At 41.8% G+C, this 20,521-nt stretch overlaps 2 protein-coding genes across 5 annotated transcripts in view; one reads left to right on the top strand and one right to left on the bottom strand.

Moving 5' to 3' along the window:
- The first annotated feature begins 16,372 nt into the window (after nt 1-16,372).
- Nucleotides 16,373-18,623, top strand: LOC135554154 (type-2 angiotensin II receptor-like). The gene has a single exon (XM_064986258.1). It carries the CDS (start codon nt 16,389-16,391, stop codon nt 17,319-17,321), a length of 933 nt encoding a protein of 310 aa, XP_064842330.1. The 5' UTR covers nt 16,373-16,388; the 3' UTR covers nt 17,322-18,623.
- A 278-nt stretch (nt 18,624-18,901) lies between these two features.
- Nucleotides 18,902-20,521, bottom strand: part of LOC135504947 (phosphorylase b kinase regulatory subunit beta-like) — a 65,523-nt gene continuing 63,903 nt past the window's right edge. For all 4 annotated transcript variants that reach the window (XM_064923920.1, XM_064923912.1, XM_064923902.1 and 1 more), the window contains 2 exons: nt 20,142-20,279; nt 18,902-19,716 (listed from right to left, as the gene is read on the bottom strand). In XM_064923920.1, coding sequence (XP_064779992.1) covers nt 19,579-19,716; nt 20,142-20,279 — 276 coding nt within the window. In that variant the 3' untranslated portion in view covers nt 18,902-19,578. The remainder of the gene's footprint in view (nt 19,717-20,141; nt 20,280-20,521) is intronic.

Below are 20,521 nucleotides of genomic sequence, written 5' to 3'. Positions count from 1 at the left end.
GTGGAGAGAGTAGCAAGTTTTAAGTTCCTCGGCATACACATCCCAGACAAACTGAATTGGTCCACTCACACAGACAGCATCGTGAAGAAGGCGCAGCAGCGCCTCTTCAACCTCAGGAGGCTGAAGAAATTCGGCTTGTCACCAAAAGCACTCACAAACTTCTACAGATGCACAATCGAGAGCATCCTGGCGGGCTGTATCACCGCCTGGTACGGCAACTGCTCCGCCCTCAACCGTAAGGCTCTCCAGAGGGTAGTGAGGTCTGCACAACGCTTCACCGGGGGCAAACTACCTGCCCTCCAGGACACCTACATCACCCGATGTTACAGGAAGGCCATAAAGATCATCAAGGATATCAACCACCCGAGCCACTGCCTGTTCACCCCGCTATCATCCAGAAGGCGAGGTCAGTACAGGTGCATCAAAGCTGGGACCGAGAGACTGAAAAACAGCTTCTATCTCAAGGCCATCAGACTGTTAAACAGCCACCACTAACATTGAGTGGCTGCTGCCAACACACTGACACTGACTCAACTCCAGCCACTTTAATAATGGGAATTGATGGGAAATGATGTAAATATATCACTAGCCACTTTAAACAATGCTACCTTATATAATGTTTACTTACCCTACATTATTCATCTCATATGCATACGTATATACTGTACTCTATATCATCGACTGCATCCTTATGTAATACATGTATCACTAGCCACTTTAACTATGCCACTTTGTTTACATACTCATCTCATATGTATATACTGTACTCGATACCATCTACTGTATCTTGCCTATGCTGCTCTGTACCATCACTCATTCATATATCCTTATGTACATATTCTTTATCCCCTTACACTGTGTATAAGATAGTAGTTTAGGAATTGTTAGTTAGATTACTTGTTGGTTATTACTGCATTGTCGGAACTAGAAGCACAAGCATTTCGCTACACTCGCATTAACATCTGCTAACCACGTGTATGTGACAAATAAAATTTGATTTGATTTTGATTTGATTTGATATATCAATGATGTCGCTCTTGCTGCTGGTGATTCTCAGATCCACCTCTACACAGACGAACCCATTCTGTATACATCTGGCCCTTCTTTGGACACTGTGTTAACAAATCTCTAAACGATGCCATACAAAATTCCTTCTGTGGACTCCAACTGCTTTTAAATGCTAGTAAAACTAAATGCATTGTCTTCAACCGATTGCTGCCCACACCCGCCCGCCCGACAAGTATCACAACTCTGGACGGTAATGACTTAGAATATGTGGACAACTACAAATACCTACAGTTGAAGTCGGAAGCTTACATACACTTATGTTGGAGTCATTAAAACTCGTTTTTCAACCACTCCAGAAATTTCTTGTTAACAAACTGTTGTACTGGCAAGTCAGTTAGGACCTCTACTTTGTGCATGACACAAGTAATTTTTGCAGCAATTGTTTGCAGACAGATTCTTTCACTTATAATTCACTGTATCACAATTCGAGTGGGTCAGAAGTTAACATACACTAAGTTGACTGTGCCTTTAAACAGCTTGGAAAATTCCAGAAAATGATGTCATGGCTTTACAAGCTTCTGATAGGCTTATAGACATCATTTGAGTCAATTGGAGGTGTACCTGTGGATGTATTTCAAGGCCTACCTTCAAACTCAGTGCCTCTTTGCTTGACATCATGGGAAAATCGAAAGAAATCAGCCAAGACCTCAGAAAAACTATCGTAGACCTCCACAAGTCTGGTTCATGAAGGTACCACGTTCATCTGTTCAAACAATAGTTCAAAATAATAGTAAATATAAACACCATAGAACCACGCAGCCATCATACCGCTCAGGAAGGAGACATGTTCTGTGTCCTAGAGTTGAACGTACTTTGGTGCGAAAAGTGCAAATAAATCCCAGAACAACAGCAAAGGACCTTGTGAAGATGCTGGAGGAAACAGGTACAAATGTATCTATAACTGTTTGCCAATAATGACCATCGTTATGTTTGGAGGAAAAAGGAGGAGGCTTGCAAGCTGAAGAACATCCCAACCGTGAAGTCGGGAAGGTAAAGCTTGGTCGCAAATGGGTTTTCCAAATGGACAATGACTCCAAGCATACTTCCAAAGTTGTGGCAACATGGCTTCAAAGTCAAGGTATTGGATTGACCATCACAAATCCCTGACCTCAATCCTATAGAAAATGTGTGAGCAGAACTGAAAAACTGTGTGCTCGCAAGGAGGCCTACAAACCTGACTCAGTTACACCAGCTCTGTCAGGAGGAATGGGCCAAAATTCACCCAACTTATTGTGGGAAGCTCGTGGAAGGCTACCTGAAATGTTTGCCCCAAGTTAAACAATTTAAAGGCAATGCTACCAAATACTAATTGAGTGTAACTAACTTCTGACCCACTGGGAATGTGATGAAAGAAATAAAAGCTGAAATAAATCATTCTCTCTACTATCATTCTGACATTTCACATTCTTAAAATTAAGTGGTGATCCTAACTGACCTTAGACTGGGAATTTTTACTCGGATTAAATGTCAGGATTTGTGAACAACTGTGTTGAAATGTATTTGGCTAAGGTGTATGTAAACGCCTGACCTCAACTGTAAATGTCTGGTTAGACTGTAAACTCTCCTTCCAGACTCACATTAAGCATCTCCAATCCAAAATGTATTCTAGAATCGGCTTCCTATTTCGCAAAATAGCCTCCTTCACTCATGCTGCCAGACATACCCTCGTAAAACGGACTATACTACCGATCCTTGACTTTGGCGATGTCATTTACAAAATAGCCTTCAACACTCTACTCAGCAAACTGGATGTAGTCTATCACAGTGCCATCCATTTAGTCACCAAAGCCACATATACTACCCACCACTGCGACCTGTATGCTCTCTTTGGCTGGCCCTCGCTACATATTCATCGCCAAACCCACTGGCTCCAGGTCATCTATAAGTCTTTGCTAGCTAAAGCCCCACCTTATCTCAGCTCACTAGTCACCATAGCAACACCCACCCGTAGCACGCACTCCAGCGGTATATTTCACTGGTCATCCCCAAAGCCAACACTTCATTTGGCCACCTTTCCTTCCAGTTCTCTGCTGCCAATGACTGGAACGAATTGCAAAAATCACTGAAGCTGGAGTCTTATATCTTCCTCTCTAACTTTAAGCATCAGCAGTCAGAGGAGCTTCCCGATCACTGTGCCTGTACACAGCCAATCTTTAAATAGCCAACCCAGATTTTTGATTGTGTTATTGACTGTACGTTTGTTTATGTGTAACACTGTGTTGTTGTTTTTTGTCGCACTGCTTCGCTTTATCTTGGCCAGGTCACAGTTGTAAATGAGAACTTGTACTCAACTGGCCTACCTGATTAAACAAAGGTGAAATATATATATATTTTTTAAATAGCTGTTAGCTACTTGGCATTAGCTTCAATGCTATTTCTCCCTAAGGATACCGAGCTGAGTAATATCAAGCATACAGTTGCATTCTAGTAACTTTGTTTTATATTTGGCTGTTTATTGAGTACTCTTATTCCTTATTTCGTACATTCCTGCAGTTATTGTGGAAGACATTCTGTGCTCTATACTACTGTAACTGAAAACATGTACTTTTGTGTTTGTTGCAGTTTCACACTGTGATTCAAGTAAACTTCCAAAACGGCACACTGCTTCCCACAGAGTTATTTAAATGAGTGTTTAGCTAACTGGATAGCTGGATAAGGGCTACTGTACATTTAGCGGGTCCAGTTTAACTACTATTCTACAATGTAGAAAATAGTCAAAATAAAGAAAAACCCTGGAATGAGTAGTTGTGTCCAAACTTTTGACTGGTACTGCATATTATGGTAATATAAGTGGCATATTACAGTATGTGTATGTCCTTTAACAGTAGCCAACTAAGCACAGCGTAGTTACTATTATACTAAAAGTATCCATCATTTAAAGTTTATCCTGAACGTTATACAGCAAATCAAATCAAATCAAATCAATTTATATAGCCCTTCGTACATCAGCTGATATCTCAAAGTGCTGTACAGAAACCCAGCCTAAAACCCCAAACAGCAAGCAATGCAGGTGTAGAAGCACGGTGGCTAGGAAAAACTCCCTAGAAAGACCAAAAGCTAGGAAGAAACCTAGAGAGGAACCAGGCTATGTGGGGTGGCCAGTCCTCTTCTGGCTGTGTCGGGTGGAGATTATAACAGAACATGGCCAATATGTTCAAATGTTCATAAATGACCAGCATGGTCGAATAATAATAAGGCAGAACAGTTGAAACTGGAGCAGCAGCACGGCCAGGTGGACTGGGGACAGCAAGGAGTCATCATGTCAGGTAGTCCTGGGGCATGGTCCTAGGGCTCAGGTCCTCCGAGAGAGAGAAAGAGAGAGAGAAGGAGAGAATTAGAGAACGCACACTTAGATTCACACAGGACACCGAATAGGACAGGAGAAGTACTCCAGATATAACAAACTGACCCTAGCCATCCGACACATAAACTACTGCAGCATAAATACTGGAGGCTGAGACAGGAGGGGTCAGGAGACACTGTGGCCCCATCCAAGGACACCCCGGACAGGGCCAAACAGCAGCCAATATAGTCATTGTTTGAATCTTTCAAAAAAGAGAAATTATACTTTGGGGATGAAACACATTGCGCATTGTTGTTTTTCAAGAGGAAAGAGCAACGTCAAGAGGAAAGTGTTGAGGGTAAACTGAACATTAGGACTATGTGATGAGTGAACGTGTGATACAGAGAGCATTACCTATGCCATGCCTTGGCAGCCACAAGCCTTTAGCTGAGTTATGACTTGCACAGGCTGCCACTGCGGATAGACTTTCTCCCTTTTGGTTTTAGCTCGTGGTTCTGAAAATCAAAAATGTACGTGCAAATAGCAACCATGCTATTTGTTCCCTTATGTTGCCACAACACACACAGGCTCTGCCAGCCGAGACATGGCAAGGGGTGCCAAGCACAATACTGCACTTAAAAATCAACCACTACTAATTGATGGAAATTAGAATTTTATCCTATTTCCCGCATGTTTACCTTAAGGGTGGGTGTGTTAGATAAATGTGTTTATAATTTGTTCTCTTGAGTTTTGTATTAATTTGCCCCAACAGTGTGATGACTGAATGCTGAAACAATACAGTGAGTAGGTTATGGATGCTTTATCATTTGAAATCTATAAATAATCCTTATTTGCACTTAAACACTCAATAAACGCTGAAAGTGAGACTACTATAAAAAAAAGGTTGTGTATACTGCAGATCACAGGAGGTTGGTGGCACCGTAATTGGGGAGGACGGGCTCATAGTAATGGCTGGAACGGAATCAACGGATTGCTATCCAACACATCAAACACGTGGTTGGCCATGTGTTTGATACCATTCTATTCACTCAATTCCAGCCATTACTATGAGCCTTCCTCCCCTCAGCAGCCTCCTGTGATGCAGATACTGTGTATGATACTGTAACACATGTTTCCAGGCATCAACCATGCTCTCAGATCATCCATTCTGGTTTATCTCTAAAGTTCTCTGTGTTGGGTAAGATATCTGTGACATGAGGCATGTGCTGATGGGTGTATGTCATCATGTCACACTCCTTATTCTGCTGCCAGCACATGAGGGATGGGGTGACTGTAGGACCTATTCAATGTGACGGGGTCTTCCTAATTCATTCTTTCTGCACTGACACACTGCACAGATGTGATGAAAAGATAGTCTCTTCTCAGAACTGCACCGGGATGCAAAATGTTGTGTTACTAACAACATGAGCTGTAATCTCAGTGGAGCCGTACCATAGTCTTTGCAGTGATTTCATGGCTATTATCAATCTTAGATAAAGAGAAAGCTCAATGTGTTTTACTAGAAGCCACAGCACAGATGTTGTATTTGGGAGAACAATGGAAAAGGTGTGTGATAAGGCCAAACACCATATTCAGCTTGTAAAGAAATGCAAGATACCATATGACCTCTACTTGACAACTAGTCGTTTGCAGCAGAGGCATGGGTCTCAGTTTTAAACTTTTTGATCTAGTTGTTTTGCACAAGGAATAAGTAAAGTAAACTTGCTTCATAAACCATTATGGATAAGGTTGTGATGTTTTGTTTTTCTCACTGGAAATAAATTGAAACCAACTGGAAGGCTTGAGTTGTTTTTAAGGGGACTAGCTCTGGCAGTCTAGGAGAGTACATCAGAGACACCTTATGTATCAGATATAATTGAAGTGTATTTTTTAACTTTTCATGCTATCTCTATGTTGACATATCATGTTCCTTCTACTCCAGGGAAAGGGCTGATTACACTGCCATGTGAATGCTTAGATTCAAGGAGAGAGAGAGAGAGAGTTGTGTAGTCCCACATCCACAGCTCATCTGTCTGCACAACAATACATCACCCATAATTCCCGTTCTCCCCTGCTCAGCAGCTCTGGGCTTGCTCTCTCAGGTCAGGCCAAGCCAAGCAGCTGCTGCTGCCAGCTCTCTCACATTGTCACCTTGTATTGTTCCTAGCAAGCTTATCTGGTGGAAAAGCTAACTCTGTCTGGCCACTGCGCAAAAACAGTACATTTGTTTATCTTAACAGTTTACAGTCTGTCATTCTTTTCCCCGTCTTTTTTTTATTGTGCAGAGAAGAAGAAACGTCATGTATAAGATGTTGTCTTAACAATGGGAGGTTTGATTGTGAAACTGATACCAACATTGTTTTTGCTCATTTGAATTGAGAATTCTAACATCCAGGAGACAGTCATTTGTCATTTTAGGACAACAAACTCTTTACCAAGATTAGCCATCACCATAAGTGACTTTTGCTGTCCCCTGGTGGACGGATATAGGTATTTCTGCTTATGCACATCCAAGGGGATGTCGACCAAGTGGTAGCAAAGGGTTGTAAAAGACTCCACAACATGGCTATCCAAATCCAAGAAATTACTATGGGAAAAGGGCAGGAGAAAAAGACCCTAGTGAGCTTCAAAAGTTTTCTCCTTCACTTATTCACAAAATCTTCTTCTTTTGGGGTGCTGCTATAGTTCACCAAGTACCAAAATGAATTATCTGGATATTATCTGTACATTGCTTGATAATATGCGATGTTAACAGAGGTCTACTTTCTGGGTGACCTGAATATAGACTGGTTTTCATCAAGCTCTCCACTCAAGAGCAGTGGTGGAAAAAGTTCTCAATTGTCATACTTGAGTAAAAGTGAAGATACCGTAATAGAAAATGACTCAAGTACAAAGGGAAAGTCACCCAGTAAAATACTTCTTGAGTACAAGTTAGAAGTTGTTTTTTTTAAATATACTTAAGTGTCAAAGTAAATGGAATTGCTCAAATGTACTTAAGTATCAAAAGTAAAAGTATAAATCATTTCCTTATATTAAACAAACCAGATGGCACAATTTTATTTTTATTGACAGATAGCCATGGACACACTCCAACAATCAGACATAATTTACAAACAAAGCATTTGTGTTTAATGAGTCTAACAGATCAGAGGCAGTAGGGATGACCAGGGATGTTCTTGACATTCTTTCATTGCAAATCTACCATTCCAGTGTTTTACTTGCTATATTGTATTTACTTTGCCACCATGGCCTTTTTTTGCCTTTACCTCCCTTATCTCACCTCATTTGCTCACATCGTATATAGACTTGTTTCTACTGTATTATTGACTGTATGTTTGTTTTACTCCATGTGCAATTCTGTGTCGTGGTATGTGTCGAACTGCTTTGCTTTATCTTGGCCAGGTCGCAATTGTAAATGAGAACTTGTTCTCAACTTGCCTACCTGGTTAAATAAAGGTGAAATAAAAATGTTTTCTAGATAAGTGTGTGAATTGGTCCATTTCCTGTCAAAAGATAACGAGTACTTTTGGGTGTCAAGGAAAATGTAGTGAGTAAAAAGTACATTATTTTCTTTAGGAATGTAGTGAAGTCAAATTAAAAGTTGGCAAAAATATAAAAAGTAAAGTTGGCAAAAATATAAAAAGTAAAGTACAGATACCGCCCAAAAACTATTTAAGTAGTACTTTAAAGTAGTTTTACTTAAGTACTTTACACCACTGCTCAGGAGAGGGAGAGGGTTGATAGGGATGAGGCAAAAAGAGTGATGAATAAGTCTGGCTGCACATCTGATTGGCAAATTTGAGGTAAATTGAGGAATTATGTCACTGAACAAAAATTTGAAATTGTATTAAGAAACCAAGATAAATGACTAAGTATGATGGAAAAGGCTTTGGAATAATTCATATTAAATTATAGGCTCTAAGAATAATTAAACTCCGTCTTTCATTGAATCAGATTGCTCATCTGTCACAAAACCTTTTGTTGACAAAATGTTTGTCCTCAGACCTGGAGGGAAGCCAAAGTCATTCCATGACTCAAGAGGGGTAAAAACACTGCTTTCACGGTTCTAACAGCCGGCCAATCATCTTGCTGCAGACTCTTAGCAAACTTTTGGAAAAAATAGTGTTTTTCACCAGACACTATTTCTTTGTAAACAACTTAACAACAGACCTTCAGCATGCTCATAGAAAATGTCACTCAACATATACTGCACAGACACAAATGACTAATTATTTGTTTAAAAAAAATGGATAATAAGAAGTTTGTGGGAGCTGTACTGTTGGATTTCAGAGCAGCCTTTGATATTATTGACCATAACCTATTGTTGAAAAAATGTACAGTATGTGTTATGGCTTTTCAACCTCTGCCATATTGTAGATTAAGGGGCTATTTATCCAATAGAACACAGAATGGTATTCTTTAATGGAAGCTTCTCTAATGTTAAACATGCAAAGTGTGGTGTACCGCAGGGCAGCTCTCTACTCTTTTCTATGTTTAACAATGACCAGCCACTAGCATTAAACAAAGCCTGACGAGCCAACCCTATACATGTTAATGATCTGTATAATGCCCCGCCCCCACTTCTTTGGCCAATTCCCTTGGCCTTACATTTTATGAATGTATGAATTTCCATGTTTATCTTCCATACGCCACAGTACGCAGAAATACTCCTGCTGTTCAGGGCTGTGTATTCTACATGACTGGCTAGGTTTGCCTATAATATCATTAGTCTATGAGGATGACTTACATCCCATCAGCCTGCTTTGCAGAGCCCATCTCAGAGAGCCTTGCTGATATATAAACCACGATGCCACACATTCATAATCAAAAAGTGTTAGGGCTCATCTGTTGAACTAATTATTCACCTCATTCATCTCCTACCAAGATAGTCCCCTTTCCATCTAAGTCACAACAATAGACAAACAGTATAAAAAGGAGGAATGGAAGCGCTTCTAAGGTACACAATAGTACATTTTGGTAGACAGAGGGTGCTCTTTGGTAAAAGGGGTGAATTGGTCACCAAAACGAAAGGAGGTGGCATGGTCTTCGTTAGGGAGTACAAAGAAATAATACAATGTCCTCTTTTCAACAGCTTTTCCAATTAGCCCTAATTTGAAGAGGAAGTGGTTACAAAATGGATTGGACACACCTCGTAAGCAATACTATACACATTAAAAAGTGAAATACTGTAGCCATGTTATCATAAAAATACAACCCCAAGCTCGAGTATCAGAACACTTAGAAAGGTAGTTCTAACCTTAAATATGACTGGGAGAAGTGTCAAGAATAAGAAAGCAATATATTCCATAGTACACAGCAAAATATGAACAACAACAGTCTGAAAATAGCTGAGGGCAATTGAGCAAAACGTCCACTAGATGACAGCAAATGGATCCATCACGACTCTACAGGAAGGGTAAGAAATCCATATCTTCATTTAATCCAGGGTAGTTAGTGGTATGTAGTTTGTAAATCCCTTTGGTTTAACTGCTTAAGACGGTCCCCTTTTCTAACAGAGGCCGGAACATGATCAATACCCATAGCTTGTCGGGAGGCAGGGTTGCCATGGTGTAAGGACCTCCCCCCCCTTCTTTGGCCAATTCCCTTGGCCTTACATTTTACGAATGTATGAATTTTTATCGACCATACGCCACAGTACGCAGAAATACTCCTGTCGTTCAGGGCTGTGTATTCTACATGACTGGCTAGGTTTGCCTATAATATCATTAGTCTATAAGGATGACTTACATCCCATCAGCCTGCTTTGCAGAGCACATCTCAGAGAGCCTTGCTGATATATAAACCACGATGCCACACATTCATAATCAAAAAGTGTTAGGGCTCATCTGTTGAACTAATTATTCACCTCATTCATCTCCTACCAAGATAGTCCCCTTTCCATCTAAGTCACAACAATAGACAAACAGTGTGCTTAAACTAATAACACACAAAGGATTGTATGTTTTTATTGAATACATGTTGAATAGATCACTTAAACATTCACAGTGTTGGTTGGAGAAAGTATGTGAACCCCTAGGCTAATGACTTCTCCAAAATCGAATGGGAGGCCGGAGTCAGCTAACCTGGAGTCTAAACAATGAGACGAGATTAGAGATGTTGGGTCAGAGCTGCCCTCCCGTATAAAAAAAAACTCACAAAATTTGAGTTCGCTATTCACAAAAAGCATTGTCTGATGGGAAACATGCCTCGAATAAAAGAGATCTCAGAAGACCTAAGATTACGAATTGTTGACTTGCATAAAGCTGGAAAGGGTTACAAAAGTATCTCTAAAAGCCTTGATGTTTGTCTGGAAAGGAGTGGCAGGTAGCCTAGTGGTTAGAGCGTTGGACTTGTAAGCGAAAGGTTGCAAGATTGAATCCCCGAGCTGACAAGGTCAAAATCTGAATTTGTTCTTAACTGACTTGCCTAGTTAAATAAGGGTTAAAAAATACAACAAATAAATGGTCATCAGTCTGTAGTAAGACAGATTGTCTGTTGCTACTCTCCCTAGGAGTGGCCATCCTGCAAAGATGACTGCAAGAGCACAGCGCAGAATGCTCAATGAGGTTAAGAAGAATTCTAGAGTGTCAGCTAAAGACTTACAGAAATCTCTGGAACATGCTAACATCTCTGTTGACGAGTCTACGATACATAAAACACTAAACAAAAATTGTGTTCATCGGAGGACACCATGGAAGAAGTCACTGCTGTCGAAAAAATCCATTGCTGCACATCTGAAGAAAGTTTGGAAGGAACACACAACACTATGTGGGGAGAAAAAAAGGCACAGCACACCAACACCAAAACCTCATCCCAACTGTAAAGTATGGTGGAGGGAGCGTCATGGTTTGGGGCTGCTTTGCTGGACAGCTTGCTATCATCGACGGAAAAATGAATTCCCAACATTATCAATACATTTTGCAGGATGATGTAAAGCTATCTGTTCTCCAAATGAAGCTCAACAGAATTTGGGTGATGCAACAGGACAACGACCCAAAACACAGAAGCAAATCAACAACGGAGAGGCCCAGTCAGAGACCTGACCTCAACCCAATTGAGATTCTATGGCATAACCTCAAGAGAGCGGTTCACACCAGAAATCCCAAGAATATTTCTGAACTGGAACAGTATTGTTTAGAGGAATGGTCCAAAATCCCTCCTGACTATTGTGCAGGTCTGATCCACAACTACAGAAAATGTTTGGTTGAGGCTATTGCTGCCAAAGGAGGGTCAGCCAGTTATTAAACCCAAGGATTCACATACTTTTTCCACCTTGCGCTGTGAATGTTTACACGGTGTGTTTAATAAAGACATGAAAACGTATAATTGGTTGTGTGTTATTAGTTTAAGCAGACTGTGTTTGTCTGTTTTTGTGACTTGTTGTGATGAAGATCAGATCAAATTTTCTGACCAATTTATGCAGAAATCCAGGTAATTCCTGTCACGTCCTGACCATAGTTCTGTTATTTTATTCTTTGTTTTAGTGTGGTCAGGGCGTGAGTTGGGGTGGGCAGTCTATGTTGGTTTATCTATGTTGGTTTTTGTATTCGGCCTAGTATGGTTCTCAATCAGAGGCAGGTGTCGTTAGTTGTCTCTGATTGAGAATCATACTTAGGTTGCATGGCATTCCAGGTAAGGATGGGCAGGCTCGGTGCTCAAGAGCTCCAGTGCGCCTGCATGGTCCGGTTTATCCGGTGCCACCTGCACGCACCAGCCCTCCGGTAGCAGCCCCCCGCACCAGGCTGTCTCTCCGTCTTCTTCCTACAGGTGCTCCCGCCTGTCCAGTGCTGTCAGAGTCTTCCTCCTGCCAAGCGCTGTCAGAGTCGCCCGTCTGTCCTGAGCCGCCAGAGCCGCAAGTCTGTCCTGAGCCGCCAGAGCCGCTAGTCTGTCCGGAGCCATCAGAGCCTCCAGTCTGTCCTGAGCCGCCAGTCTGTCCTGAGCCGCCAAAGCCGTCAGCCAGCCAGGAGCCGCCAGATCCGTCAGTCAGCCAAGAGCCACCAGAGTCGTCCTTCACTCCGGAGCTGCCGGAGTCTCCTGCCTGTCCGGCGCTGCCGGAGTCTCCTGCCTGTCCGGCGCTGCCGGAGTCTCCCGCCTGTCCTGCACTGCCGGAGCCTCCCGCTTGTCCGGCGCTGCCGGCATCTCCCGTCCATTCGGGACCCATGGCGAGGGTCCCCAGTCCGAGGTCGGCGGTGAGGGTCGCCGCTCATAAGAGGCCATGGGGGCGGTTGAGGAGGCGGACAAAAACTATGGTGAAGTGGGGTCCACGTCCCGCGCCAGTGCCACTACCGCGGACAGACGCCCACCCAGACCCTCCCCTATAGGTTCAGGTTTTGTGGCCGGAGTCCGCACCTTTGGGGGTTACTGTCACGTTCTGACCATAGTTCTGTTATTTTATTCTTTGTTTTAGTATGGTCGGGGCGTGAGTTGGGGTGGACAGTCTATGTTTGTTTTTCTATGTTGGTTTTTGTGTTCGGCCTAGTATGGTTCTCAATCAGAGGCAGGTGTCGTTGGTTGTCTTTGACTGAGAATCATACTTAGGTAGCCTGGGTTTCACTTTTGGTTTGTGGGTGTTTGTTTCCGTGTGAGTGTTTTGGCCACACGGTACTGTTTCGGTTTTGTAAATTCACGTTGTTATTTTCTGTTTAGTGTTCTGAGTTTGAATTAAAAATCATCATGAACACTTACCACGCTGCGCTTTGGTCCGATTCTTACTCCTCCTCAGACGAAGAGGAGGAAATCCGTTACAATTCCAAAGGGTTTACATAAACTCAGTAAAAAAAGAAACGTCATCTTACTGTCAACTATGTTTATTTTCATCAAACTTAACGTGTAAATATTTGTATGACCATAACAAGATTCAACAACTGAGACATAAACTGAACAAGTTCCACAGACATGTGACTAATAGAAATGGAATATTGTGTCCCTGAACAAAGGGGGGTTCAATACATGGAAATTCTTGAGGGAAACCTGTTTCAGTCTTCCAAAGATTTGAGACTGGGACGGAGGTTCACCTTCCAGCAGGACAATGACGCAAAGCATGTTGCTAAAGCAACAATCGAGTGGTTTAACCTCTTACACTTATGGTGGCGCTATTTCATTTTTGGAAGAAAAACGTTCCCGTTTTAAACAAGATATTTTGTCACAAAAAGATGCTCGACTATGCATATAATTGCTACTGTTCAAAAGAAAACACTCTGACGTGTCCAGAAATACAAATATCTTCTCTGTGCGTGCCCTTTAACGTGAGCTTCAGGCAAAACCAAGATGACTTGGCATCCAGGAAATGACAAGGATTTTTGAGGCTCTGTCTTTCATGATCTCCTTATATGGCTGTGAACGCAAGAGGAATGAGTCTGCCCTTTCTGTCGTTTCCCCAAGGTGTCTGCAGCATTGTGACGTATTTGTAGGCAGATCGTTGGAAGATTGACCATAAGAGACCACATTTACCACGTGTCCGCCCGGTGTCCTGCGCCGAAATTGGTGCGCAAAAGTCACCTGCCAGTATTTTTCCATGGGGCACAGAGAGAGAAGCAAGCTTCCACGAACTGCATGTCAATGAAGAGATATGTGAAAAAACACCTTGAGGATTGATTCCAAACAACGTTTGCCATGTTTCGGTCGATATTATGTAGTTAATCCGGAAAAGTTTCACGTTGTAGGTGACTGCATTTCGGTTCGTTTCGGTAGCCAGGCGCAATGTAGAAAACGGAACGATTTCTCCTACACACAGACGCTTTCAGGAAACACTGCGCATCTGGTATGTGGCTGGGAGTCTCCTCATTGAAAACATCAGAAGCTCTTCAAAGGTAAATGATTTTATTTATTTGGTTATCTGGCTTTTGTGAAAATGTTGCGTGCTACATGCTACACAAAATGCTATGCTAGCTTTGCATACTCTTACACAAATTAGTCAATTTCTATGGTTCAAAAGCATATTGTGAAAATCTGAGATGACAGTGTCTCTTGAAACTCCCCATCCCGGATCCGGGATTGTGACTAAGCCTCAGGCTCATTAGCATAACGCAACGTTAACGATTTCTGAAAATCGCAAATAAAATTAAAATAATGCGTTTGCTCTCAAGCTTAGCCTTTTCTTAACAACACTGTCATCTCAGATTTTCAAAATATGCTTTTGAACCATAGAAATTGACTAATTTGTGTAAGAGTATGCAAAGCTAGCATAGCATTTTGTGTAGCATGTAGCACGCAACATTTTCACAAAAGCCAGATAACCAAATAAATAAAATCATTTACCTTTGAAGAGCTTCTGATGTTTTCAATGAGGAGACTCCCAGCCACATACCAAATGCGCAGTGTTTCCTGAAAGCGTCTGTGTGTAGGAGAAATCGTTCCGTTTTCTACATTGCGCCTGGCTACCGAAACGAACCGAAAATGCAGTCACCTACAACGTGAAACTTTTTCCGGATTAACTACATAATATCGACGAAACATGGCAAACGTTGTTTGGAATCAATCCTCAAGGTGTTTTTTCACATATCTCTTCATTGACATGCAGTTCGTGGAAGCTTGCTTTCTCTCTGTGCCCCATGGAAAAATACTGGCAGGTGACTTTGCGCACCAATTTCGGCGCAGGACACCGGGCGGACACGTGGTAAATGTGGTCTCTTATGGTCAATCTTCCAACGATCTGCCTACAAATACGTCACAATGCTGCAGACACCTTGGGGAAACGACAGAAAGGGCAGACTCATTCCTCTTGCGTTCACAGCCATATAAGGAGATCATGAAAGACAGAGCCTCAAAAATCCTTGTCATTTCCTGGATGCCAAGTCATCTTGGTTTTGCCTGAAGCTCACGTTAAAGGGCACACACAGAGAAGATATTTGTATTTCTGGACACGTCAGAGTGTTTTCTTTCGAACAGTAGCAATTATATGCATAGTCGAGCATCTTTTTGTGACAAAATATCTTGTTTAAAACGGGAACGTTTTTCTTCCAAAAATGAAATAGCGCCACCATAAGTGTAAGAGGTTAAGAAAAGGCTAAGCTTGAGAGCAAACGCATTATTTTAATTTTATTTGCGATTTTCAGAAATCGTTAACGTTGCGTTATGCTAATGAGCCTGAGGCTTAGTCACAATCCCGGATCCGGGATGGGGAGTTTCAAGAGTTAAGGGGAAACATTTACATGTCTTGGAATGGCCTAGTCAAAGCCCAGACCTCAATCCAATTGAGAATCTGTGGTATGACTTAAAGATTGCTGTACACCAGTGGAACCCATCCAACTTGAAAGAGCTGAAGCAGTTTTGCCTTGAAGAATGGGCAAAAATTCTAGTGGCTAGATGTGCCAAGTTTATAGAGACATACTCCAAGAGACTTACAGCTGTAATTGCTGCAAAAGGTGGCTCTACAAAGTATTGACTTTGGGGGGGTGAATAGTTATGCACGCTCAAGTTTTCTGTTTTTTTGTGTGTTATTTGTTGTTTGATTCACAATAAAAAATATTTTGCATCTTCAAAGCGGTAGGCATGTTGTGTAAATCAAATGATACAACCCCCCCCAAAATCTATTTTATTTCCAGGTTGTAAGGCAACAAAATAGGAAAAATGCCAAGGGGGTGAATACTTTCGCAAGCCACTGTACTATAGTCATGTTTGCAAACACACTATAGTATACTACAGTCATGTATGTGAAAACACTACAGTAAATACTACAGTAATGTCCGCAAAAACACTACAGTGACTACTACAATAAAACATAATCGAAACCTATTTCTTTCACTTACTTGCGGTGCTGTTTGGTTGTTCATTTGTTCAGTCGTTTCATTCTCAACCAGAATTTCTTTCGCCGTTTGGGTCTTTGCGTGTCCAAAAAAATAAAATATAGCTTTTTTTATGACACGCACTGTAGGTGCGCGAGACAACTTTACCAGCATCACCCCCTACCCTCCCCCAGATGGCAGCCCTGAAGGCACTGCACGTATTTAATAATAGACCATGCACAGGGCAAGTGTGAAGTACAGTGAGTTTCCTGACTTCACACCACTCTGATCATCTCAACAATCTCTCTCAAGTCATGACTGTGGATCAGCTCAACATCTCCATCTCCAACATCACCTCAGGAAATCCTGGCAACGTTGTCTCCAGTACACTGCTGGGATTGTGCTGCCTAGTGGGCCTCCCTGCAAATATAGCTGTCGTGATGGTCATTCTGCGCCAGGTAAAAATAGATAATGTCACCCTGAAACTGATGCTGAATCTGGCTTGTTCTGACATCCTGTGTCTGGCCTCCCTCCCTGTGTGGATCTATTCCCTCCTGTGTGGTTGGAATCTTGGCCGTGGGCTTTGTAAGTTCTTCTCCTTCATGGTCTATTGCAGCCTATTCATCAATATCATGACTGTAACTGTGATGAGTGTGCAGCGCTACGTGTCGGTTCTCTACCCCCATCAGTGGGCCAGGCTGGGAAGGAGAGGTGAGAAGGTATTGCTACCTGCACTATGGGGACTTGCATGCATCCTAACTGGGCCTGCTGTTGCAACAAGGAATACAGTGGTTACTGGTTCTGGTCTAAGATGTCAAAGACACACTGAATCGGACTGGGAAAGAGTGGCTGTTCTTTTTTTTGAGACATTTGTGGGTTTTGTTCTGGGTTCCATTCTGGTAATTTTTTATTTATTACTTCACAAGCAAGTGAACCAGACAGCCCTCTTCAGCACCCAAAGGATGACCAGATTGGTCACTGGAATTACTGTGACCTTCATCATTCTCTGGGTTCCTGGTCATGTTGTTAACATTGTGGACATCTCAGCCACCTTACTGAAGTATTCACACCCTGTTACATCTGCTAAGTTGACAACCTTTGTGGAGTTGACACGGGACTTTGCAAAGTGCCTTACATTTGTTAACAGTTGTGTGGACCCCTTTCTGTATGCGTTTGCCTTTCAGAGAATTTGGCAGAGACCAGATAAGCGTGAGAGAGCAGACCCTGCTATTCAGATCTGTGTGTAATAATTCTGTCAATCATTTATGCTTCTTTGCGATTGTTATATTTTAATTTTATTTGAGGTATTTAAATCAGAGGGAGGGAGGCACCACAGCTTGAGGTGCAGAGGTTTCCTATATTGGGATAACGTCTAAAATGTAACCACTGTCAAAAAATGGCTTCATCATGATTGACCAAAGACCAACAATTTTGGTAAAAGCAGAAACCGAATGAAATGAAATCTTCAATGTCTCCTTTCAAACCATGCAAACTTGGTCAGTACTGAAATGCATCAAGGCAACATGGTAACTGCAAAATTGAAAGTGAAATGATCAATTCGCTTTGCAGGAAGTGGTAGATAAGAGTAGGTGAGAAAACGTTCTTGTCAGTATCTTCAACATGACTGTCAAACCCTGACCACAGAGAGCCCTTGGTTCTCTCACACACTTTACATCAACTTTCATTATTTATTGAGCCCTTTGGTTCCTCAGACCATAAAGTGACAATAATGTTGCAAAAAACGTGAAACATTGGCCTGGACATCTTCAAGTGGCTCAAGTCTTTGATGCCCTTCATGGTACAGTGTGTGCAGATGGAGCAGGAAAAAAGCTCTGACTGTCAGGCCCAAACACTTGAGACAGGCAAATAAAATGGGCTTTTACTGCAGCTAGCAAAAAATATAGTCTGACTTTTATGCACAGTTAACTTTTATGGGTGTTCTTTAAGCGAACACATTACACCTTTTACAGCGATGAGGCCTTACTCAGTAAATATGAAAGATTATTCTGCTCTGCAGATTCAAATTGAACTGTGAATTGAGTCTGGTCATAAAGGAGTGTAGCATATACAACTAGAATGTTTTATTGTCCTACAAAATGCTTTCGTCAAATTTTTGAAGCATCAGACACAGGAGGTGTACAATAAATTACACTGTCATATTAATAAATTGCTCTCCACAAATGCTATGGCTACTGTCATTTCATACACCGGCCTGCTCTAGATTGCAGACTACGTACTCTGCTCTAACTAATAATAACTAAAGCATACATGTACTGTATGTACGATGAGCATACTTCTCATGGTTAGAATATCACCCTTATTTATGAACTTCCTCGCTTCAGAACACTGAAAAGCTTTTCTCGAACTATCAATCCCATTCTCCAGTCCAAGTGATGGGGCAGCTTTAGAACATATTCTGAAGTAAATATAATGTACAGAGTCCTACGCAATAAATAAGTCCTCTGCTTTTCTCAGTGTCTAACCCTCTTTTTTTTTATATGTCAAATGATGTTATTTTCCAGCTCCAGCAGTGAGATTGGTATGACTGCAGCTAAGCTAACATGAGTGGGAGTTACTAGTGGTGAGATTCAATACACATACAGTACCACCAGGCACGAAATGACACGCTTGAATAATCATGACATTTCTGTTGCAACTGCAGCCCAAATGAAAAATAAACATGTTACACCAGGTTGTGATTATAATGCCTTTTTCACATTTAGCTTATACAAGGGCATTTAGCTGCTACAAGGCTAATTGTCTATAGTAGGGTAAGGCGCCGCAAAATTCAAACATGATGAACCTAAGCAAATAAATCAACAGGATGTCACAAGTTCCTCAAGTTTATTTTTTTGAAACTAGTATGGAGCTTCCAAAAATCACCTTGACAGAGTGACGGAACACATCAGCCAACATCACACACACACACACATTGAAAAAGTTCAATTCAGATTCACTAAACTGGATATAGGCACACTCAAACCACGTGTAAACACATCAACATAAAACAACTTAATATATCATTTTAATAGAGTGAAGGAACTCATGACCACATTCACAAAAATACAGCGATCAGGCTTTCAAAAAGACCCGGACATCCTAAGACAGACAAAAAGAGAAGAAGTGTGCACAGGGATGCAACTCTAGTTTTGCATATCATGCCATTGATTAACTACAAATCAACAATGTGGGCTGCCCCACAATGCTAATGCTATACGTACAATTCTACATGCAAGGATTTCAGGTGGGTAACAGTTCAATGTCATTAACAGTAATAACGGTGTTGATAAGATCTGATACATCCTGTGTAAATAGCTTGAAGCCAACAGAACAAGGTGTTGATAAGAGCTGATACATCCTGTGTAAATAGCTTGAAGCTAACAGAACAAGGAGGGTATTGCTGGTGGAACAACAGTCAGTGCTGCTGACTAATTTAGCGTGTTGTTAGTAGCTCGACAAAGTAGAGTAGCGGTGGATTCCTGCACTCTGCTAAATGGGTTTAGTTTAGCTGACCGAGCAGGGGTCATCCTTGGAGGGCTTCACGTCTCCCTGAAGCAGCTGAATCATCACGGCCTTGGTCAGGTAACTGGATGTACCTCTCCTGCCCATCGCAGGTGTCTTATAGAACTCCTCCATGTCATCCTGCGGACAAAAATGTTTTTTTCATTGTAAACTAGCGGTACTGTTATATACAGTGCGAACTGTCAAAAGTTGTTTAACAAAGCACTGCTTTTCCGCAACGACATGCAGAGAGAACAATTATTCCGAATGGAAATATATGATATTCATTACAAGTAAACAAGTGACACAATTATTTCCATCCTTAACATTCAGTGTTAAGTAGACTGACCAGAAAAATTATCACCAATGCTCCCAAGGTATCCTCACCTCGAATATGAGGTCTGCTTCTACTTAGCGGAGATAACTTGTACTGTACATCATTGTGGAAGTACAACAGCTAAGCTCGCATGCTATATGAACTCCAAAAACCTTGTGTGACAGTGGTCTGACCCAACCTCAGATCCTGTGAGCCCAGTGGACAGGGAAGGCCAGAGCTTAGCACCTACCTGTTTCTTCGTCCCCTCCCGACTCCTGTCCTTCTGGAAGTCATGGAAGGCCTCCTTCACCAGAACATCCAGGTCCACCTTCTCCGAGAACTCCAGCTCCGGGTTTCTCTCCAACACTATGGACACCACCATCAGCAGCTGCAACCATGGAAGATTAGATGTAAGAAAATAGAGCCATGAGAAAATGTGTATACAATTAGGATTTTTGTATTGTTTCTTTTTTATGTGAATTTTACCCCTTTTTCTCCCCAATTTTGTGATATCCAATTGTTAGTAGCTATTATCTTGTCTCATCGCTACAACTCCCGTACAGGCTCGGGAGAGACGAAGGTTGAAAGTCATGCGTCCTCGGATACACAACCCAACTAAGCCGCACTGTT

Source organism: Oncorhynchus masou, chromosome 2 (assembly GCF_036934945.1).
Source record: "Oncorhynchus masou masou isolate Uvic2021 chromosome 2, UVic_Omas_1.1, whole genome shotgun sequence".
Taxonomy (NCBI): domain Eukaryota; kingdom Metazoa; phylum Chordata; class Actinopteri; order Salmoniformes; family Salmonidae; genus Oncorhynchus; species Oncorhynchus masou.
This window is presented reverse-complemented; position numbering and strand designations above follow the sequence as displayed.